Here is a 21088-nt window from a genome sequence, read left to right as displayed (position 1 = left end):
GCAAATGCTATATATATATATATATGCATTTCAAAACTCCTGTCATTTTCATACAATGCATTTTAAGAAATTCAGTTAAAATGATGTTCTGATAATGAGATATATAGAGGCCATATACATTCAGGCTAGTAACATTTCAACCATGCCTAAGAAGAAGAAAACACAGAACCAACACAGTAAATTTCAACAGCAGCTGGCAACAAGAAACTAGCTCCTAGAAAATGATCTCTTAGATTATAAATAGCAGGTTAGCAAGATAATGATTACACAACACCATAATTTCCCGAGCAATCCATCCTTACATTAACCATGGCCTTGAGATATTTTGCAGTACTGACATTAGTACTTGCCCTGGCCACTACTTGTAAAAGGGCCGTAGCAGATCCTGACATCCTTTCCGACTTTATAGTGCCGCAAAATACTACGTACGAAAGTTGATGGAACATTTTTCACTTGCACTAAATTTCGTGGACTATTTGATGGAGTTCCTGAAACCTTTAAGATAACAAAAGCTGCCTTGACTGAGTTCCCTGCTCTTGACGGCCAAAGTGTGTCATATGCGGTGCTTCAATTTCCAGCAAATGGAGTAAACACACCTCACACTCACCCTCGCTTAGCTGAACTTTTGTTCCTTGTTGCTGGTTCCTTGGATGTAGGGTTCATCGACACAAAAAAATGTTCTCTATAGTCAAAAGCTTCAAGTTGGAGACATCTTTGTGTTTCCAAAGGGACTAGTCCACTATCAGTACAACTCACAGCCCAACATGCCAGTTCAGCATTTGGAAGTGCAAATGCCGGAACAGTTTCTGTGCCACTATCAGTGTTTACCACTGGGATTGACGATGAGATCCTCGCCAAGTCATTCAAGACTGATGTTGATACCATTGAGAAGATCAAGGCTGGCCTTGTCCCTCATAAATGAGATAATTGATCAACCAACACCACAATTTTTGTCCCCTATCTACTCCTGTGTAAAAACAGGCTTCAGACAAAGAGAATAAAGGGTCACATACAGCACCCCATTTCTTTTCCATGTTAAGATTTGCACAAGCAAAATTTGTTTACTTCCTTGTGTCATGTATCGTGTTGTTCTGTTTGTGGAATTATGCAGCTAAGTTTGTGCTTATATTGTATCCCTCTCCCGGCTCTCCGGCTCTCTATACTTTCAATCATTATATGCAGCTACATAGATAACAACCATAGTCAGCACTACAACATGAAGAGCAATTAACCAGTAACATATTTAATTTATTACCTAAGGAAACACAATTGATGTCAAGAGTGATTCTTCCTCACACGGAAATCATAACGTAATAAGTCAAGGTTTAAGAACACAACTTTCAAAACCTTGTGCCCATCACCGAAAGGTATTGGCAACAAACTCTTGTCCCAACTATGGCTAATGTTTGAAGTGTCCAAAGGTAAGAAGACAAAGGTGCTGACTCCTAGTTATTGTTTACTTGTTTTGTATATACTCTGATATCAGTGTGAGTCTTGAAATTTCTAACCTTGATATTTTGCAGTTACATCACTTTGCAGCCAAATATACTTTGTAAGATACAATTTATATGAAACTGTTACAATTAAGGAATTAAACGATTTAGCAATATAAATCAAAATAACAATGGCTAATAGTTATCAATATTAACAACAAAGGGGTAATACAAATTATGTGTTAATGAAAATGCGAGCACATCAACTTTAAAATACTAGTCACAATTCAAGCAACAGAAGGATCCTCTGAGATAGGGTCAAGGGGATGACGAATGTGTAGATACATCAAAATGGTCCAGATTCTGCCTTTATCTCATCAAATTACCCAACATGCAAGTGCCTTCGGCTCAAACTGGCTGCTTTTCTTTATACATATTCAAGAGTTTTACAATAACATATAGACCAATTTGAGAAATCAAACTGGGACTTCTAATATTAAGATACACACCCACAGACATAAAGATACATAAATATACATGTACGGAACTATTGATTTCCTTTCTTTTCACTATTCCCCCTCGAGGATTAATTCTCTTAATTTATCTTTAGTAGAATCCAAGCAGTAAAACTAACAATTCCTAATTATTCTACGTTCACACCAAACACAGTATTAACTGAATGTCGACCATCAAACCATGTTATTGACCCAAAACTGTAGCCAGTAGGAGCCTCCTTGCCATTAAATGAGACTTGGAAAGACACCTTCCTCACACCTTCAGCAAAAACTATCCTCTCTGGTAGAACCTTGACTACTAAGCCTACAGGAGCATTCACCTTTGCAATATATGTAGAATTCGGGGCTCCGACATTGGTTGCAGTTCTTTTAATTGTCATTATAGGTTTGTGCCGGTTCAGCTTACTAACAGAGATTGATGGGTAGTTGATATTAGAAATGAGTTCTTCAGTGGAGATTTTCGGGCAGTTGAACTTTGTGTTTGACATTGATCTTATATTCTTCTCCTTGTAGCCATAATAACAGAGGAACTCAAGATAATTTTCTGTTATGGTTTCAAAGACTAGACCTGGGTTAAGAGCCTTGATTGGGTTTATTTCTCCAACCCCCACCTCATGTGGATTTGCATAGTTGTTAGTGCTGTTTATCAAAGGCTTTTTCATGTTGTTGTACATGGTTGCTGAAACAAGACCACAGATCCAATTAAATATCATCTTTGATATTCTGGTACTTGGATTAAAATCATGTCAAATAGATATTATCATAATATGTCTCAAAATTGAAGTATTCAACAGCTATATATCCTTTGGCATGCACAGCATCGTCCTAAATTTTTTATAGTGAAATCAAATTAAGAAGTAATGCTATATAAAAGGTGCAAAAGAGACTCTTAGTTATGAATTTCAACCTCGTATAAAATTACCTGTTGTCATAAGTGCTGATTTGATCATGGAAGATGTCCATCCACGATGCACTGTCTTGATGAATGCAGCAGCGCCTGTTACATGTGGGCAAGCCATTGATGTTCCAGACTTTATGGAAAACTTGGATGGCTTTTCTCCATGGGGGATACTCCCTGATTTATTGTCGGGACTGATGGCAGCTAAAATTGCCACTCCCGGAGCCATTATGTCAGGCTGAAAAGCACATCAAGAAAGAGTATAAACTCCTGTTAATGTTTCATAGTACAAATAAGTTCAGAATATATATGCATACTTGTTAATCAGGACCCCTTTAGTATATGTGAAAATTGAGTACATATGTGGAAATGCAAAGAGACCAGAGAACTAAGCAAGACAAATCCTAAAATGGATAGCACAGCAGTTGAGACCGATATAGATCCATGAAACCTTGTAGAGTTTGTGTGTAGAAATACTGGGGATAAGATGACTACTTCCAGGTGTATAATAAAACTAGCATGGTTCTTCAGAGTCAATGGTGGCTCAGTGACCCTAAAGAGACCCTAGAGAGAGTGAGAATGCGCTCTCAATATGTTGATCAATGAGCCTCCTACTGGTCCCAACTCCCAAGCCATACAAATTTCACATGTCAATATACATTGAGCTTTATATTGTGAATGTGGAAGCAAAAGAAAATTACCTTGAGAACATTTTCGGTAAGCTGTGCAGGACCTCTCGATGAAAAATACGCGACTGTTGGTGCAGGTCTATACCTGTGAATGTCAACTGTTGGGAGGATTGTCGCTTTAGGGTTTCTGTGTTCAAGACATAGCAAAGTCAGTGTCCTGTCAGAGTTGTAAGGGAAGTGATGCATTTTTAAGAAAGCCGTCCTATAGAACCTAAAAGTGCCCTTACAACAGTTAAAGAACACATGAAGTTCAGATTAGTACATGCTGCATGATGATAATTTGAATAATTAGATGAGAGGAACTTTAGATTTTCTAGAGAACTTTGAATATGACTCGAGCGGAGCATTAGCCAGACTTTAGCCAGGATTCATCCTATCGCATTGGTCTGACCAGACTGATTAGATATATTACAGCTACTATATGGAATGCTAATTATTTAATTGCAGTCCTAACTGATGCATTTTTGCGACAAGAGATGTCTAGGTGATGGCTAGCAACCTTGTACATCACATAGGGAACATAACAGAAGACCAAAGGTTGTGATATGGCAGAGCAAAGAGCTGGCAGACAAGATCTCAAAATGTAAAAACAATACAAGCAATTGCTATTCAGCATAGAAACCAATATCATGGACAAAAGTAAACACACAAGCCAATCAAAGAGGACACGTTACAGAGCTTACTTGGTAGAGTTAATGTAATTGAGAATCTGAAACCCTGCAATATCTCCAACTTCTGCAAATGGGAAAACGCCTGAATCAAAAGGCACACTTTTCTCATCTTCATCGATCAAAATCAACCCTTTGGCTTTAGCATCTTCTACAACTAATTTCTTGATTTTTCTTGAAACAGTCGGATCATCAGCAACACACACAACAATTTTGTTAACTACCTTTTCTGGATCAAATGATCCTGGATAGCAATTTCTGCAGTTTAGGATAAAAATAAAAAGTCAACTGATAAATTCTATTGCCCTGGTGGAATTTACCAAATGTGACACCATCAAATTCCTCCCAATGGATAACAACTAAAGAGGGTTAAAAATTATGACCACCTTGCTTCTGAAACAGGTGTAAAATTAGCAGCAGCATCCTTTCCAATCACAAGAGGATATGTCCTCGAGCGAGTCAGATTGGAGAAATTAATGGCTGAACCCTATTAGAACAAGGATACAAGAGACTTTTCAAAAACAGAATAACATGTCATATACACGACTTGATTAAGTAACTAACCGTGAAAGTTTTCCCATTTCCAAGGACTACAGTAGATTGGAAATCCCTATCAATGTTAGAAGCTGCAACAGTGAAGATCCACGGCGCTGTGTTAACAACAGTGTAAGGATCAGGACCATCATTTCCTCCAGAGCAAATGACCATGACTCCCATTTGTTCAGCATGAAATGTTCCAATGGCTATGGGATCACTTAAGTAATCAGGTTGAAATAGTGAGCTCATCCCAATGGAAATAGATATCATGTCTACTCCATCTCTAATTGCATCATCAATGGCCTTCAATAGGGTGGCACCAGAACAACCGACATCTGAGCATGCCTTGTAGCTTGCAATCCTAGCTGATGGCAAGCCTCCCTTTGCTGTACCTTGTGCCAAGCCATAGTAACTAGCATTGGGAACTCGTGCACCCGCAGCTGTGGATGCAGTGTGAGTCCCGTGGCCAAGAAAATCTCTTGGTGAGCCTTTTGATGCAGCTAAATGGCTCTGGTTACCGATCATTGTCATTTGCATATTGTAATACCTTGCACCTATCAACTTTCTAAGGCAAATATAATGGTAATGAATCAAGATATAGGACAATTCCATAACTGTTAAATATAACTCTGAAGTATTGATTTTATTAATTAGAAGCATTGTAAAAGCGCTTTGTCACTTTTCCAAGAAGTGCAATTTTAGATAGAGCTTGAGGGAACGTAATTACCTGTTACAGTTAGACTTCTTGAAGTCCGGGCCCTCCATACAGACCCCTTTCCATCTTGAAGGGACTGCACCAATTCCCTCATCATTGAAACTTGGAGACTCGGGCCATATACCTTAACCAATAAATCGAACAAAAAATTTTGCTATGTTAGAATCTTGTACTATCACCCACAGAATGACAGAAATTTGCAACTTCAGAGCTAACTGGTTGAATCCATAAATAATGAAAATATTTTTGCAGTTCTAGACCATATAGAATGTAGAGTGGCTGTCATTTTACCTTTATATTTTGTCGAAAGACCACTAGAAAAATGACAAGTTGTTTCTTTCTTTTTTTTCCTCTTTTTCTATGTATTGAACTAGTATTTTCTTTGCTTCTATATGTACCTTCCGATAACATCTATTATTCATCCTGTTTGCAAAATCAAACCTTTCTAGCTTTGTTTCCCTTCCCACACAAGCTGTCATGGTAAAACTCTTGTCCTTTCATCTTCTGTGACATTGGTGTGTCTGATTAGTAATTTCATTATTTAATGGCTATAAGTTTAAAGTTCAAAATGATTGGGTTCTGGCTTTAGCCTACCTTCCCTATCTCCCTCCCCAATTTTGTTTGCAGCTTCGGAACTGGCTTAGGTACCATTTCATCACTTTCATTACACTTAAATATATCAAGGTTATGTTCCTCAGCCCCCTTGCATAGAAAATATAATAACAAGGGGACAAAAGAGACCAGCCAAAACATACCAATGGGAATCAGAAACTGAGCGCTGATGGAGGAAGTGGTACCTGTGTCTATCATGCCAATAATAACGTCATCACTGCTGGTTGTTGGGCGTGCCCGGTGTGAGACTCTGCCTGATTCTGCCGCCGCTTCTTGTAAGAAATCCCAAGAACGTGTTGTGTGTAGTTCAAGTATTGAGTCGGGGAAGATGGAGACGATACCATCATGCCCTATGTTATGTTGGAAACAAGAACCAGCTCAGTCATACTAGGAATCTATGATTTTTTTTTTTTTTTAATAATGTGCTTCTTTTTTCTTTTTCTTTTTAATAATGTGCTACAGGTGACACAAAATGCCCATAACTGGTTCGACTCTGGTCCGGTTATCGTATAAATAAAAATAAATAATAAAAAAGTGACACCGAGTACAGTCTCTTTTACATCTTAAAATTACTCTTCTTCCTTTTCTCTTCTTTTACCAACTTGCTACAGATTTTAGATCAACACTTGGACACTCCCAAAGGTGCACATTTCATGACAAGATCGAAGGTAGAAAAACAAAATCGATATATGAAAGAGTTGGAGAAATGTCAAAATCTTCTTCTCTCTCTTCTTTTACCAACTTGCTTTAGATTTTAGATCAACACTTGGACACTCCCAATGGTGCACATTTCATGACAACAAGGTACAAAAACAAAATTGACATATGAAAGAGTTGGAGAAATGTCAAAATCTTCTTCTTTACTATATTGGTACTTTAAGTAGTGACAGTTGTATTATCAAAAGAAAAAGGCAAAAAAAAAAAAGTTATGTTTGGTGGTTGGTTTAGTTGATACTTGCTGGCCTATTGTTGATGTCAAAAATGAGTTGCTCTATGGCATGGTGATTCATGTTTGAAGCTACCTACTTACCTATCATCTCTCTAATTTTCTTTTTCTTGATTGATTCATGGAGATAAACAACAAAAGGATCAGAGAGTAGTACCCTTCTACCAAATTACCAGTAAAAATTCTTTCTGTAGCATACAGGTAATGTATGCGAAAATACAAACATAAAGTGCTATGTGATAAAAAAAAGAACAGACAGGAAATTATTACCTGACAGAACTGAAGCTTCACTCTCTGTAAGCATGGCAGAGAATCCTCTAAAAGCATGATTATACCTGTGAATTATAGATGTTCTTTCTCTCTGATGGCTGGCAGAAAAACATTTGTATATAATTTAAAAGTGGGTATACATACGTAGAAGATCAAATAATAAAAAGTTCAACACTATTATTAAGGTCATGATGAATGATGGTGATGACAAGTTGATAACCTTGGAATAATGGATGACAGCATTTCCAAATAACCTGATTCTGCAGATTCAGCATCTCTTCTATTTCCATCGGATAACGAACTTCCCATGTAAACTACATGATGCTGCCAAAGAAACAAGAACATTGATTTCACATTAAAAATGTCATGTGATTTCGATATGTGGGTGAAATTCTTCTGGCAAAATTCCAATTATGTAATACAATTCATGTTCGTATTCATATTCTGACAAATAAAGCAGATTAAGAGTAAAACTACTGAAGCATAAAGCAGATTAGGATACTGTGGAAATGAACCCTCTTGAAATTACCTTGGGGATGTTTGAAGTGGCGGTTACAACGCAGAGAAGAAAGCAGGGGAGTAGAAGAAGAAGAAGGGGAGTCATGGAAGATCAGTGTAGGGAGTGAACTGCTGAAGAGTTGTTTGGAATATGTACTTATGCAGCCACACATGTCGTTTGCAGGCTAAGTTTGAAGTACAAGCTTTTTTTATGCTTGAACCTTGAGCAAAGCATCTATGATACTTTTTTGATTCATAATTAACATCATTAGATCTGCAATCCTATATAGAAAAAATACATGTTATATAATTAATTTTTCAGAAATAATTGCGTCTTCTATGTATCCTTGCTAAAACACAATAAATATCTTCATGACACTTGGCAATCAATTATGTAATAGACTAAAAGATCATGGTGTGGATTTTTTTTCTTTATTAGAGCTTCACATGGTTATAAGCTATAACACAATTAAGCAGAAATATTATATGTTTCTATTCTACTTCACAGTCTCACTTCTACTACAGCTTCCCACTCTTTTTTCTTTATATCATTTTCAATTATTCATGGAAAAAGTAGATTATAAACTTGAACTGCAAGTAAGCAATATCACTTTCCCAACAAAAGAGTGTAAGGGGAGAAGAATTAATTGCATGAATGGCCATGTGCTATTTTATTTTCTGTTTCCTTTATTCTCTACTCCTCTGTTTCCTTTCCATTATTCTCTCCTTCACACATTTCTCAGTATAGTTTATACCTTCTTCTGTCTGGAATTATATTATAACTAGTACAGCTAAGCCTTGCAAGCACCATTATAGGCTTTGTCGCAGCACCTTCCAATCCTTGAAAGCATAAGTAGAATGTTATGACTTTAAGCATTATACAAATCATTAAGCTTCTAATAAAGCTAAAGATGGAGAGAAATGTCTGTTAGATACATCCAATTGGCACTAGGGATTGAATCTCCAGCTAAAATAAAAGGAGTGAATTTGGACCTAAAAGACCAAAAGCAATTGATAATCTACATTGTATACTAGCTTGAAGCTATGACTACCTGAAACCGCTATTCAATAATCCAGTTTATCTGTGACATGAAACAGGATCTCTCTCTTCCATTCCCTCAGTAATGATGAGTGTTGCATCACTAGGCAAAAACAGAGCAACGAAACTTGGGTACATGTTATCACCATCATACTGTAACTTTCATGAGCAAACATCAGCATATCCTAATCTCTGATCTACGCTACATCTTGTTTCTCGGCCCGTAGGCTTTTGCAATTCAAACATTCAATCTTGCTGAAACAAACTAAACCTCGCAGCCAACTACCACCAAGGTATTAACAGAATCACAGGACAGGACACTTGATCCAAAAGTCGAATACATTATCCAATATGATCCTGCTTACCAAGTTAATTGCAAAACTAACCTCATATTAACATCAAGTTCCTACTCAGGAATCTTTCAGTGACGAATTAAGTTCAGGAAACAAAAATAAAATAAATACATAAAATTTAAAAATTATGTACTTATAATCTGTACAGTGTTACAACATTGCTCCATCACAACATTAAGTTCACCATCCGCATCAGGAGAAAAAGGGAAATAAAATCGGATTATACATATAAGTGGAACTATTATGGTCTGAAGAGAAATTTCGTACCTACTACCACAAAAGAAAGTTCAATAAATGCAGCCAAAGATGAGAGGTGGATTATTGAGAGGAGGAAAAGAACAGAAAAAAGGAAATGCCCTTGCTAATAATATCGGGACGACACTTCTATATACAACTGAGTGGTGATGAGTGACGACTACGAGGCATGTCAGTGAAGAAATATGCGAGCCAATAGCACCCAGTACCTCATTCTCCATCCCTCAAAACACTAGATGCGCCTCAGATTGACCATGCTATCCGAGTACTAACTGAGCTTATTACTGAAGCAAAGCTAACTTATTCAATATATCCCTCTGGTTCTCTCTTTCTGTTGGAGAGCTGAAGTCTGATATTGTATTAAGTTTATTTCTCCACAATTTGATTCTTAAGGAACTCCAACACCGAAAGCCGCTGCATTTAAAACAAAATGTTCAATCAGTGTTTTAGAATGCAAACAACTTATGAAATGAAATCAACACATGACCCAGAGAAATGAAATGAAGTCAAACCAAGGGAGCCTTACCCGTTGCTCAAGACCAGTGTCTTCAGATTTTAATGTCAAAGATTCCAACAATTTTATCCCTTCTTGAAATTCATTAATTGCCACATCCTCGTTCCCTAGACTTCTGTCAACATCAGCAACTTTTGCAAATGAAACAGCTAGATCCAGAATCTGTAACAGCAAAAAGCAATGCAAAATGACAAAATTAAAAACCACAACACATTTGTATAAAACTACATCTTCAACTAGAAAATAAAAAAACACTAATGATCAGCATAACATATTTCTGTTATCAATCTGGGTCACATTTGTAATTAACTACAAAAACTTCTACAGTTGGTATAAACCAATAAAATATATAATCTTGTTTCTTTTGATTGCTTAAAATCGTCTAGACAGAGAACAAAGAAACGAGTCAAACGTCCACATATAAAGAGCTCCATGAAGATAAAGTTTGAAATTAAATTAAGGTCCTTGAAGTCTTTCAATTAACCTTCTGGTAAAGTATTGTCCAACCCGAAACAAATTGGCATTGGCCAGAGATTCAGGAGGTGAAATATTGTGATGCAAGCTTAGAATATCAGATGCGTGTCTATATATCCTCAAACATTACCTCTTGTGTGACCTAATTCAGCCAAAGACTGGATTAAGTTGATCGGAGTACGTATGGTAAAAACTGCATGGACTTATTACATGCTCAAATAGTAGTTGGTGACTCCAACCAAAAGTATATTGGCAATTCATGAAGGCTGACCATTTATATTTTCATGCAAGGCATTATATTCTTAATACCTTTCCTTTTCATTTAAAGAAAAATACAAAAATCAACTTTAAATTCCTTTGCCCTTCTCAAATTAACAAATCGCTTGCTACTAATCATGATGACAGAAAATATCATATGCATAATGTCCTGGCAAAACAGCAAGAAATTCCTAGTCTCACTTCTTTCAGTCTGAGGACCACAATTACAACATAAGAACCAACGCATTCTACGACAAGATACATTAACAACCTGTGTGCTGGACCCTGATTTCCAAACCTAATTTCTTTAAAATGGCTCATCATAGTCTAGCAGCAATGATATTTGCTGAAACTTTGCTCCTAATTCAATGAAATGCTAACCTTCAATTGGTATATTTTTTACTCAGATACATATTCAATACATAACTGGGATGGACTGGTTGCAGCTCAGTCAAACCATCATGATGATCCAGTAACATGTACCCGCATGTGATCAAGAAACGTCTGAAATCAAGCATTTCATATCACAATATCACATGTATTTAAATAATCAGACAACGGTGACGGATCCAGCCTTGCTTTTGGGTTATGAGGTAGCAGATGGCCTACAAAGTAATAGGGTTTCTTGTACTTTAGGTTTCCCAAGAGTAGCGCTTTTTTTTTTTTTCCTTCCTCTCCATTTGGTCAGATGAGATAGACAAAATGGTTCGTGGTGGGGGGCAGGAAAATCATTTGCTGACAGGGAATGAAACTGTGAATTTGGGCATTTTAGGAATTAACTGATACGAAAGTGCAGGAGTCGACTTCTTTACAGTTCAGTCTAGAAAATGTAATGTGGTCCCATCTAGGCAGAAGAGTTTGGGGGGTGGAATTGTCAGGATTCTCTTGTAAACCAGTTTCAAGGCAGTTAATGGACAATTCTCTCTTGCTCTTTCTGAAGACAGGTGCTAAATTGTATTATGGCTATGGGAAGTCGAGTGCATGTGATAATAGTAGACGACCTTCTGTTTGCCTATCCCCCTTGATGTGTGGTGTGTAGACACTAAGCTGAAACTTCAGATCATTTGCTTAACTGTCCAGTTTCCACTGTCTTAATGGTGATGGCTTTTTAGGATGGGTTGATTTGAGTTGAAAGGCTCCAACTTGATGCCATCTCTGTTTGGTAACTTCTGTTACAGGTACAAGTTGTTGGTGGAAAGAAAAGAGAAACTGGGAGGTGCAATGATGCTCTTTTTTGGGGACATTGGATGAAAGAAATAGCACGATCCTCTATGATCGGTGGGGGGAACAAGGTGGAGCACTTATGGAATAGAGTTCAATGGTCAAGTTTACAGGCTTTAGTATCGTCAGGAGTTCAGTGACTATTCTTTCCTCTTGTACTATCATAGAACCTGATTATGCTGTTACCTTTTTTCTTTTTTCTTTTTTCGGTCTGATGATTATGCTGTTACCTTGCCCTAATGGGAAATATAAAAAAATAAGTGGGAAGAAACAAAAAGTAGTTGCTACCTGGGATGGAACATTTGGATCATGCTTGACAGCATCACGTCGAACATTCAGCGACTTGAAGTAGTAGGATCTTGCAGCTTGCAGGTCTCCATCATAGTATTTAAGGTCTCCAATTTTATTGAGTGAGATAGAGAGTGTATGTGTTATCTGTAAAAGAAATTAAGGAAAAATCACATGTCAGGGCAAGCACATCGAGGGCAGAATGCCATAATGCTGATATCACAATAAAGGTTTAATGCAGTAACCTCCTGATCATTTCCTGGCAGTTTTGAAAGAAATTCAACGCTCTCTTCAAAATAATTGACTGCAGAACTAGCATCTCCTGTTGCTCGACTGATATAAAATATATTGGAATGCGTTAAAAACTCATTCAAGCAAACCAAATATCATTTCTGCAATCATCATGAAGCCAGTAACAGTCTCGAGTAAGAGTGTTTTCTATATTTATAATTTTCCAAAAACTCTAATTTCAGAAAATTAATCTCAACTCAGGTACTTTGATATCTTTTCTGTTCTCTCTCTCTCTCTCTTTTCATATAATTGCCAAACACCAAACAATTTATGAGAGGAGGCTCCAAAAACATAGAGGTCCATTTTGGGTCGCAACTTCCAATAACCATAACATCTGCAATTTAACTACAGCAACCATTTGCGTTCTACCCAAACCTGCCTATACCTTTATTCTTGAAAGCCCAATCACCAATACAAGACTTATGGTCCATTATTTATGTGGATGTTCCGTCTCCAAAAGAAAAACAGACACAAAAAAAAGTTACAAGCTTCGGTGCAACCCATGGAAGCACAACGCTGCATCACAACCTCCTCAAAATTCTTTAGACCAAAAAAAAAAAAGGAGGAAGAGAAGGGGAAAGAAAACAAAACAAAAAACTACCGAAACAATTCATACACAAGGCAAGCAGTCCTATTTAAACTGAAGCCCAATATCTTTTTCTTTTTTTTTTAACAAAAGAAACAGGTTTTATTGAAAACTCAAGAAAAGCACAATACAACAAGTGTGGACAAGCAGTCCACAGAAGATAAAGCTAGGCAAAACAACCTAGACTATGGCTGCTTTCCAATCTAGACTATGGCAAACAGCTTAGACAAGCCCAATAATAACCGAAGGGAATGAGATCTACACACAACCAAGTAACATGAAGCCCAATGAGTATATATATATATCCACATCCAATAAACTTCACCAGCTCTACAAATGCTCAACCAGAAAATCCCAGATAGATAACCTCATTTCCTCCATAATCTTCAACGCACAACATGACGCATTAGCTACAAACGGCCAAAAAATCAATGGCAGATTTCACCACATAAAACTGTTAAACCCGCAGGCTGGCTCTCAACATATCTACCAAAGTCAAATTACGATGACGAGCGAACCAATTTATAGTTCAGGCATCCAACTGCTCCACCCTTTGTATCCTCACATCCGAAAATGACCACTATAGTTGTGTGTGTGTGTGTGAGAGAGAGAGAGAGAGCATATGCACAAGAAGCATCTCAAAGACCTTTCCTCGTGGTATAACTGTACTAAATTAAAGCCACAAGCATTTCATTACAGGTAAAGAAAGTGAATTAATACAGAGGATCTATACAGAGCAGTGGACAAGATATCCGCTGATAAAAGTACACCTTACTAAAGCAGCCAAATAAACCAAACACATCAGACCCAAACAGTAATGAACATTACAATAACTCCAACAAAAGCACAGCAATCTGCAAGAATTGAAGAGGGAAGCAGGTATTTCCGCAACTGCCTAACACCTGTTTTTAGGATGAACTTTCAGCCTTCCAAACTATAAAGGAAATATACTGAGGACAGGTTGTCCGTCAACTGCCTAAAATAGGAGTTAGAGCAAACTACTTTGAAGCCTCCATCAACCTCCTCTTGTCTGGTCTATATGAGGCCAGAGGTTCAAGCCGGGCTGTAGGAAGTGGGCAAAACATTTTTGTATTACCCACGAGTAGTGCTATTGTGCATAACAGATTCTTATTAAATAATAGGTTTTTAAGGGGACCATCTTATGGGCCAGGCGTCACTCAGACCTGATAACTAGTATCACTCTACCCGCCCAGCTGTATCAGCAGGCCCTTTCTTCTGCAGTACTTAATAAGGTCTCTCATTTCACAATACCATCAAACTGAGAGAACAATGAAAGAGATTCCCCAAACTTGTCCCTCAAGTTTCTTGTCACCCAGAATCCCAACTCAAAAGAAGAATTAGCACACACCCTAGCAATGAAAAATAATGATATTGTGATTACCTATTACAATGGAAAAATGACTTAAACTGATCAATACAACTAAAATATCAGCTAGCATGGAGAAGAAAAAAAAAGGGGTGATGATCTTTTGACCACTTGGTTTCTACACTTCCAGTTAGAAAACATAATGTGCCACACACATTATACTTTCTATCGAACTAGCCAGCTAGTGTAACAAAAGAAACAAGGTTTAGGTGACATATTAAAGCCAAAGTGAATTATGTTGTTCTGGGTCTAACCACAAGGAAAGCATGAACTAAACTTTAAAACGAGCACTAAAATCTGATAGGATGAAAAGGAGGAGTAACCTAAATGAAGACTGGTATATTCAATCCAATTCTACATAAATTACTTTATATAAATGTTATATCCAATATACTACTGTGATATGAGGTGAGTAGAACCAATTTGTCATGAAAAGATTAAACCTCCTATACAATTTGTTTGGAAGCATCTGTAGATGAAACCAAGTATTTTCTGTTTCCCTGTATACAAATGACAGCGTTTATCCTTTACACCTACACATATTTGGTTGGAGGACAAATTTTTTTTTCTTTTTCGTGGTGACAGGCCATACAAGAATCTTATGGAGAGAAACAATTAGAAAATAGAACCAAACAAAAGATTAATTCCCCAAGCATTTGGGGCCTCAATCCCTAAGTCCAATCCTGTAGGCTTTCTCCATCATTTGGTAAACTTAAAGCCAATAGATTGAATAAACTCACACGCTTAGTTCGTACTAGGATATTACTGGTATTGCTTTTCTTTACATAACTCTTTCTCTATGCTAACACTTGACTTGAATAGAAGAAGAAAAAATGTATTATCACCACTAATTACTCTATAAAGGAAACATCCAATTATCCAAATGCATACTGTATAGATCCATATAGAGAGAGAGAAAGAGAGAGGGAGGGAGGGGCAAACCAGCAGTCGCCAAGCATTCCGAGAACGGCTCCTAGCTGAGAACACAACTCTGAAGTGTTACCCATGGTTTCCAACTGACCCCTGATATCTTCTGCACAGAGACTGAGCCTTGATTTGGCACTTTCTATATTCTGGGCTCGGAATGCCTACGAAATTACAACCACCAAATTCAACAACAACAAAATTAGGAAAAAAAGCCGAAATGCGAAACATATCAAGATTTCAAAGGGAAAAAGATAATAATAAAAACACAACAACTGACCCTCATAGCTTGTTGCACCAAGAAAGCACCTCTCTCCAAAGACACGTCTTCATAAATCACTCTCTTATTATGGCTCTCACTATTAGTGTTAGTATTAGTCTCCTCCTCTGCATTATGAGACCTCTTGATTCTGGCATGCCCCTCAATGAAGCGATCCACCAAACCCTGGAGCTCGGAATTGGGTTCCGTCTTCTCAATGTCAGCTCCACACAACGGGCAGTCCTTAAATCTCGACACACAGACTCTAAAACCAACCCAGTTCAGACCCAATCCAAAATTAAGAAAATTGAGAGAGACCCAATTCGATTTGAGAGGGAAGAGGGTTACTTACTTGCAGAAAGAATGAGAACAAGGGACGCATTTGGCAGAGTCGAAGAGAAGGGCTTGGCATATCATGCAGCTCAGAGGGCCCAGCTTGAAGGTCTGCGAATCGTAGCCCAAGGGGCATTTTGGGGAGACTGTCGCCGCCGCCGACGACGGCGCCGACGACTCTTTTTCTTTCTTGATTGGCTCCGCCGGTCGAGCGGCTTTCACGAACGGACACACCGGTCTCATCTTCTTCTTCCAATCCTTCCCTTCCCTTTTTGGGATTTGATATAAGATATAAAGGGCTTGCGGATACGACGCCGTATGGATTCTAGCTCGTCTTGGAAATGGGAACGGGGAATTGTGTGATTAGTGATTATCCTCCTTTCAATTCAGTATTTTTCTAGTGATGGGTATTCGTACTTTCACATTTTAGACCTTCATAAATTTTTGTATACTTTTAAAAATTGTAAAAATACCAAATGTTTAGAAAAAGGTTGTTTAGACCTCCACATTACTTGAGCTACCAAAAAAAAAAAAAAATCTCCAAATTCCGGTCTTCTTCTTCTTCCTTTCTCCTCTATGCTCCCCAATCTAAGTCTCTCTTATTATGTTTAGTTCTTGTATCTTTTCTCTCACCCGCTTATTGGGAGATCACTTAATTCTATTCATATCGTTTTTGAAGTGGATCTAATGTACAAGCAAGAGAGAAAGCAGTGTCTTGGAATGATGATTCAAATTCATGTTTGAGTTTAGATGTTATGAATTTGGGTTTGTTTTGAACTGCATCAATTAATATAGATGCTTCATGTCCAACAACGAGATGTTAAAATTTCATACAGAACTCAACTTAGTAAAAGCCAATATCTTTGATTCTATAATTCACTTTCAAAGCAAAGTTTGCTTTCCAGTTCTTAAGTTAAAACTGTCACGCCCTGAATTTCGAATAAAGAAATTCGAATATGAAACGCGATAACCTAACGAGCCCAAAATGAACACTCATAAAATTTTTCATTTAAACTAAATAACAAAACAACCCGAATGCACAATGTCAATATTGACTCATTCTTTAGAGTCACATGGTAGTATATTACATTACATTTAGTGTACAAATTAAACTGAACACAATTCAATAAGTAACCCACCCATCACGCTCACTACACAATGGAAGACTAAAACTAAAAATACACATCTACGTCCAAGCTACGACAATGTGGATTATCAAGTGAACCTACCACAAGAGAAAAATTACTTAAGTTGCATGGTTGACTTTCTATTGGTCTTGACATCATCTTTTGGTAACTTAAACTTGCAGTTGAACGCTAAATGGGCTAAATCTTCGTAGCATAGTCCTACCTTGTATAGCATTGCAGAAATACATGTGAAGAATCTCAAGGGTCCAGCGACAAATACTTACATTACTTTGTGTTTGATGAAGATTTATGAAGGAAGCTGCATTAATGGATCTGTCACAGAAACAAAAGAGATGCAACTCAAAGCTATGGTAATTGACACTAGCTTGGGTAATGACTTGGATGATGAAGCAGGGAGACTAGCTAAGGTACTGATTGACATAGATCAAGCCTCTCAAGCTTGGTTATTTGCATGGATGACCTTTTCACTTGCCCGCTTTCTGATTCTTAGTGCACTGCTAATATCTGTCACACATGCAATGAGTACCATTGCTGCATCATTTGTTCAGCTCGGTATTGAGGTTGACAGGTACATCAATGATCAACCTTTAACAGGGATTGCTAAGATCACTGGTATGAGCCATCGAATTCCACAATACGATGTCTCTTGTGGAAGTTGGAAGACATTTCAGGCTTGAGGTCAAGCCTGTTCTTTGAGCGGGTGGAAATGTTATGATTCTATCTTTGTACATGAGCCATCGTTATTGTATGGGCTTATTTGGGCCTTTTATTACACGAATCCACTACTTCTAGATGCTTTGATTCAGCTTAAATAACCATTAGAATTTGTAACGAAGCATTGAAGAATATTGAAGCTTTTGTTTTCTCTTATTTCCTTTAGCTTTTCCTTATTTTCCAACCATTGCAATGACATTTCTGGGCTTGGATCCTAGAAATGCTAACAGAGAAGAAGAAAGAGAATTGTTTTCGCAAAGAGGAGAGAGGAAGAAGAAAGAGAATGTACCAGAAGGGTAAAAATGACAAAGAAATTTATTTTTTTATTAATTAAGGATTTCTTTTCTGCTGCCACATAACGCGTGGCAGTGGGGTGTGAGATCGATCGGAGGGTCGGTGTGTCTCTAGCATTCCCCATTATATATATATATGTCTGAAGTGAGCTGCCCACACATTCATAATCAGATTCCTGATCGATTTTATTCTTCTAGCTCTAGCATTAGGGTTCTTCCTCTGTTTCTCTCCAAAACCATGTCTCTCGCCGGTCACCAAACGGCCATTATAAGGTAATGTCTTTGAATCTCAGCTTAAGTAACCCACTAAGGATTTTTGGTGTTCTGTACTAAATTGTTATCGTTTGCTACCAACTATATTTTTGTGGGTTTTTGGTGTTGGAAGTAACAGAATGAAGAATGAGGAAGGGGATCAAGAGCAAGATGATCTTGCACCATCTGGGACATTCCCTTGGAGAATCGAAAACTTCTCTAACTTGAAGTTCGGCAAGTATGCTTCTAAAATTTTCACCATTGGAGGCATCAAATGGTACGCCCCTCTCAACATCTCCTATACAATTTATTTACTATTTCAAGTTTCAAGATTGATTTCTGTGTAATGCCAAAGATGCAATATTTATTTCAAGACACCAAGATGGGTGGTTTTTGTTTTTTCTTAGTTGGAGTAACAAAAGATGCAATCTTTTATTTCAAGATGATGTCTTTTTCGTTATTTACCCCAATTATGGTTTTTTTTAAATTTTTTTATTGGATCATCCAATTTGAATGTGATACTAACTGAGCAACAAGCTGCAAATTAAAATCAAAGAAAGAAAGCTTCTAGTCTAGCTCACTTGGTAGCTAAATATTGTTAATAGTTTTACTTGGTTTTTACTAGCTTTGGTTGGTTTTAATTCTCAGGCGGGTCTATATGTTTCTGACTGACGATGACAAGAGTCTGGGAAAGCGCTTGGCTTTGTATTTGGGGGTTGCAAATGCTCCATCTTTGCCACCTGGGTGGACTCTTTTTGCACACTTCAGATTGACTCTGGTTAATCAACTTGACATTAACAAGTCAGTCACAAAGCCTACCAGGGGTAAATAGTTTCTTACCTGTTAATGTTTTGCTCAGTTTTTTCGTCATTTCGTATTCTTCCATTTGTGAAACTCATGATGCTTTGGAACAACTAAGTATGCTATCAATTTGCCATCAATGCACCCCCCCCGGTTCATTTGCTTGATTTCAATCTTATAGGTGTGTATCATAAATCCAAAGGTGCCGGCAAAAGGAAGAAATGGATTGGATTAGTATCAAATTTCCAGAACTCTTGGATTTCTAATACACAACTAGCGATGGAACATGCAAAAGCAAGCAGCCAGAGGATCCAACTCCCATTGTATTTAGAAATTATTGGTTGTAACCTAATTAACAAGCTTCTGCAATCTATGGAAAAGGAAGAAAATATTCAAACTTGGTTATCTATTTAAAATAAATCCAGTTGGTGTACACTCTACAGAAAGTCATCTCTTGTCGGTTGGTTCATTATCTTTTAGAGATTAACCGTATGTGTCTCATTTCATTCTTCCATCTCCTTTGTGGTGAGACTCAAGTGGTTATACAAAATTCATATATATGGTTATTAGTTATTACTGTTACTAGCAATTACTCGAGTTTTATTGAATTTCTAGAATATCAAAAATGTGTATCTGTAGTAACCTCAAAACAGATAGTTTGCTTATGACCTGGTGATGAACATCGAATTCTTTTGTTATTGTGTTAACTCTTTGTTAATTATTTGGGTTCACAGGCATTCAATGCACTGAATGCAGAGTAAAATTCGATGCAGACAATCCTGACTGGGGGTTCAAAGCTTTCATGCCCCTCAGTGAACTATATGAATGCAGTGCAGGTTATCTTTTGAATGATATATGTATTGTTGAAGCCCAGGTTGATGTCCCATTAATGATTGAAGATCAAGGATCTAATGTTTCTGTAACTACAAAGTCCTCAAGGAAAGAAAATGAAAGGCTGGAACAAAATGTGAATCCTATGCAAGCTCCAGACTCTTCACCAGCAACTAAGGCTGCATATATTGAGCTGATACCTCCCTTGCAGGATGCCCCAGGTTCTGGTAACTCTGCAAAAAGCTCTACTGTACCTTCTGCAGTCCAGGAAGTTGCGGAAGTCCCAACCAACCCAACTGGCAAGCTTATAGATTTTATGGGTTTTGGAAAAATAGAGAGCGCTTTTGTTCCATTGCTGGAGAAAGTTTGTTCAGTGCATCCTTCATTGATTGAGTGCCAAAGAAGGAGAGGCCGTAGCATAACACAATGCGCATTCCAAACTTTGGGTGAATTCTTGCACTTTCTGAAGACTACAAAGATCAAGGATATGACTCAAGAGACCTATGAGCACCTTCAAACTTTGTGGGAGGATCTTGAGATCTTCAAATTTGACTTGGCTTGGCTTGAGCCTCACGTTCAATCTGCTTTGGCTATGAAGAAGCTTTTGGAAAAGGCAAGGAAGGTGAAAAGAATGAGAGAAGATGTGGAAGGCTTGGTTAATGAACAGAAGAGGCGAACTCTTGCACTAACTGTTACAGAGATGGACCTGGAGGCAGCAAAGAAGGAGTTGTCAAAGGAGGAAGAAGGCTTCACTGAGATAGATATGGAAACTGAACTAGGTTATGGGATGCCTTAGCCTTACAGTAGGATTTTCTCTAGACATGATTTGTGGGGCAGATATTTTTGACATTGACACTGAACTAGGTTATGGCAGCCGTAGCTTTGTGGTAGGTTTTATGTTAATATCAGTTGCAGGACCAATATGTGTGGCACATATTTCTACTTTATCAACTATATTCTAGTGTTCTAAGATACTAATATGTAGAAGGATTCTGGCATTGATTCCCTGATATTATGCCTCTGATCAAGCTATGTATTTGACCTTACTTTTGTTCAAAATGCATTTTTATCATCATTGAGTCTTAA

General features: G+C 37.6%; 3 protein-coding genes and 1 pseudogene across 4 annotated transcripts; 2 read left to right on the top strand and 2 right to left on the bottom strand.

Annotated features, from left to right (window-relative positions):
- The first annotated feature begins 309 nt into the window (after positions 1–309).
- LOC112203197 lies at positions 310–922 on the top strand (annotated as a pseudogene).
- Positions 923–1828: 906 nt separating this feature from the next.
- Positions 1829–8066, bottom strand: LOC112190751 (CO(2)-response secreted protease). The gene is made up of 11 exons (XM_024330233.2): positions 7813–8066; positions 7504–7607; positions 7284–7381; positions 6253–6417; positions 5468–5579; positions 4768–5305; positions 4590–4690; positions 4219–4461; positions 3548–3662; positions 2871–3084; positions 1829–2627 (listed from the first exon to the last, which is right to left on the bottom strand). Exons 1-11 carry the CDS (start codon positions 7885–7887, stop codon positions 2077–2079), a joined length of 2316 nt encoding a protein of 771 aa, XP_024186001.1. The 5' UTR covers positions 7888–8066; the 3' UTR covers positions 1829–2076.
- Positions 8067–9257: 1191 nt separating this feature from the next.
- LOC112190759 (protein NCA1) lies at positions 9258–16333 on the bottom strand. Its single transcript, XM_024330244.2, has 7 exons — positions 15983–16333; positions 15652–15895; positions 15390–15535; positions 12429–12516; positions 12184–12330; positions 9955–10104; positions 9258–9842 (listed from the first exon to the last, which is right to left on the bottom strand). Exons 1-7 carry the CDS (start codon positions 16204–16206, stop codon positions 9795–9797), a joined length of 1047 nt encoding a protein of 348 aa, XP_024186012.1. The 5' UTR covers positions 16207–16333; the 3' UTR covers positions 9258–9794.
- A 1903-nt stretch (positions 16334–18236) lies between these two features.
- On the top strand, positions 18237–21088 carry LOC121048862 (MATH domain and coiled-coil domain-containing protein At3g58210-like). Of its 2 annotated transcripts, none has more exons than XM_024333860.2 (4): positions 18237–18391; positions 18510–18647; positions 19019–19194; positions 19906–21088. In XM_024333860.2, the coding sequence occupies exons 1-4, from the start codon at positions 18255–18257 to the stop codon at positions 20796–20798; spliced, it is 1344 nt and encodes a 447-aa protein (XP_024189628.2). In that variant the 5' UTR covers positions 18237–18254; the 3' UTR covers positions 20799–21088. The 2 variants fall into 2 exon arrangements, with proteins under 2 accessions (XP_024189628.2, XP_024189612.2); XM_024333844.2 differs by having other exon boundaries at positions 18247–18391; positions 18504–18647.

This window comes from Rosa chinensis, chromosome 1 (assembly GCF_002994745.2).
Source record: "Rosa chinensis cultivar Old Blush chromosome 1, RchiOBHm-V2, whole genome shotgun sequence".
Classification (NCBI taxonomy): domain Eukaryota; kingdom Viridiplantae; phylum Streptophyta; class Magnoliopsida; order Rosales; family Rosaceae; genus Rosa; species Rosa chinensis.
This window is presented reverse-complemented; position numbering and strand designations above follow the sequence as displayed.

Excerpts from the sequence above, each read along its gene's own strand:
- LOC112190759 (XM_024330244.2), bottom strand. The coding sequence starts at position 16,206 with ATGAGACCGGTGTGTCCGTTCGTGAAAGCCGCTCGACCGGCGGAGCCA. Across the intron at positions 15,536-15,651 it reads TGGTGCAACAAGCTATGAGG|GCATTCCGAGCCCAGAATAT; the intron begins GTCAGTTGTTGT and ends GTAATTTCGTAG. Across the intron at positions 12,331-12,428 it reads TGCCAGGAAATGATCAGGAG|ATAACACATACACTCTCTAT; the intron begins GTTACTGCATTA and ends TTTCTTTTACAG.
- LOC112190751 (XM_024330233.2), bottom strand. The coding sequence starts at position 7,887 with ATGACTCCCCTTCTTCTTCTTCTACTCCCCTGCTTTCTTCTCTGCGTT. Across the intron at positions 6,418-7,283 it reads TGAAGCTTCAGTTCTGTCAG|GGCATGATGGTATCGTCTCC; the intron begins GTAATAATTTCC and ends AACATAACATAG. Across the intron at positions 2,628-2,870 it reads ATCAGCACTTATGACAACAG|CAACCATGTACAACAACATG; the intron begins GTAATTTTATAC and ends GTCTTGTTTCAG.
- LOC121048862 (XM_024333844.2), top strand. The coding sequence starts at position 18,255 with ATGTCTGAAGTGAGCTGCCCACACATTCATAATCAGATTCCTGATCGA. Across the intron at positions 18,392-18,503 it reads CACCAAACGGCCATTATAAG|TAACAGAATGAAGAATGAGG; the intron begins GTAATGTCTTTG and ends TGGTGTTGGAAG. Across the intron at positions 19,195-19,905 it reads AGTCACAAAGCCTACCAGGG|GCATTCAATGCACTGAATGC; the intron begins GTAAATAGTTTC and ends TTGGGTTCACAG.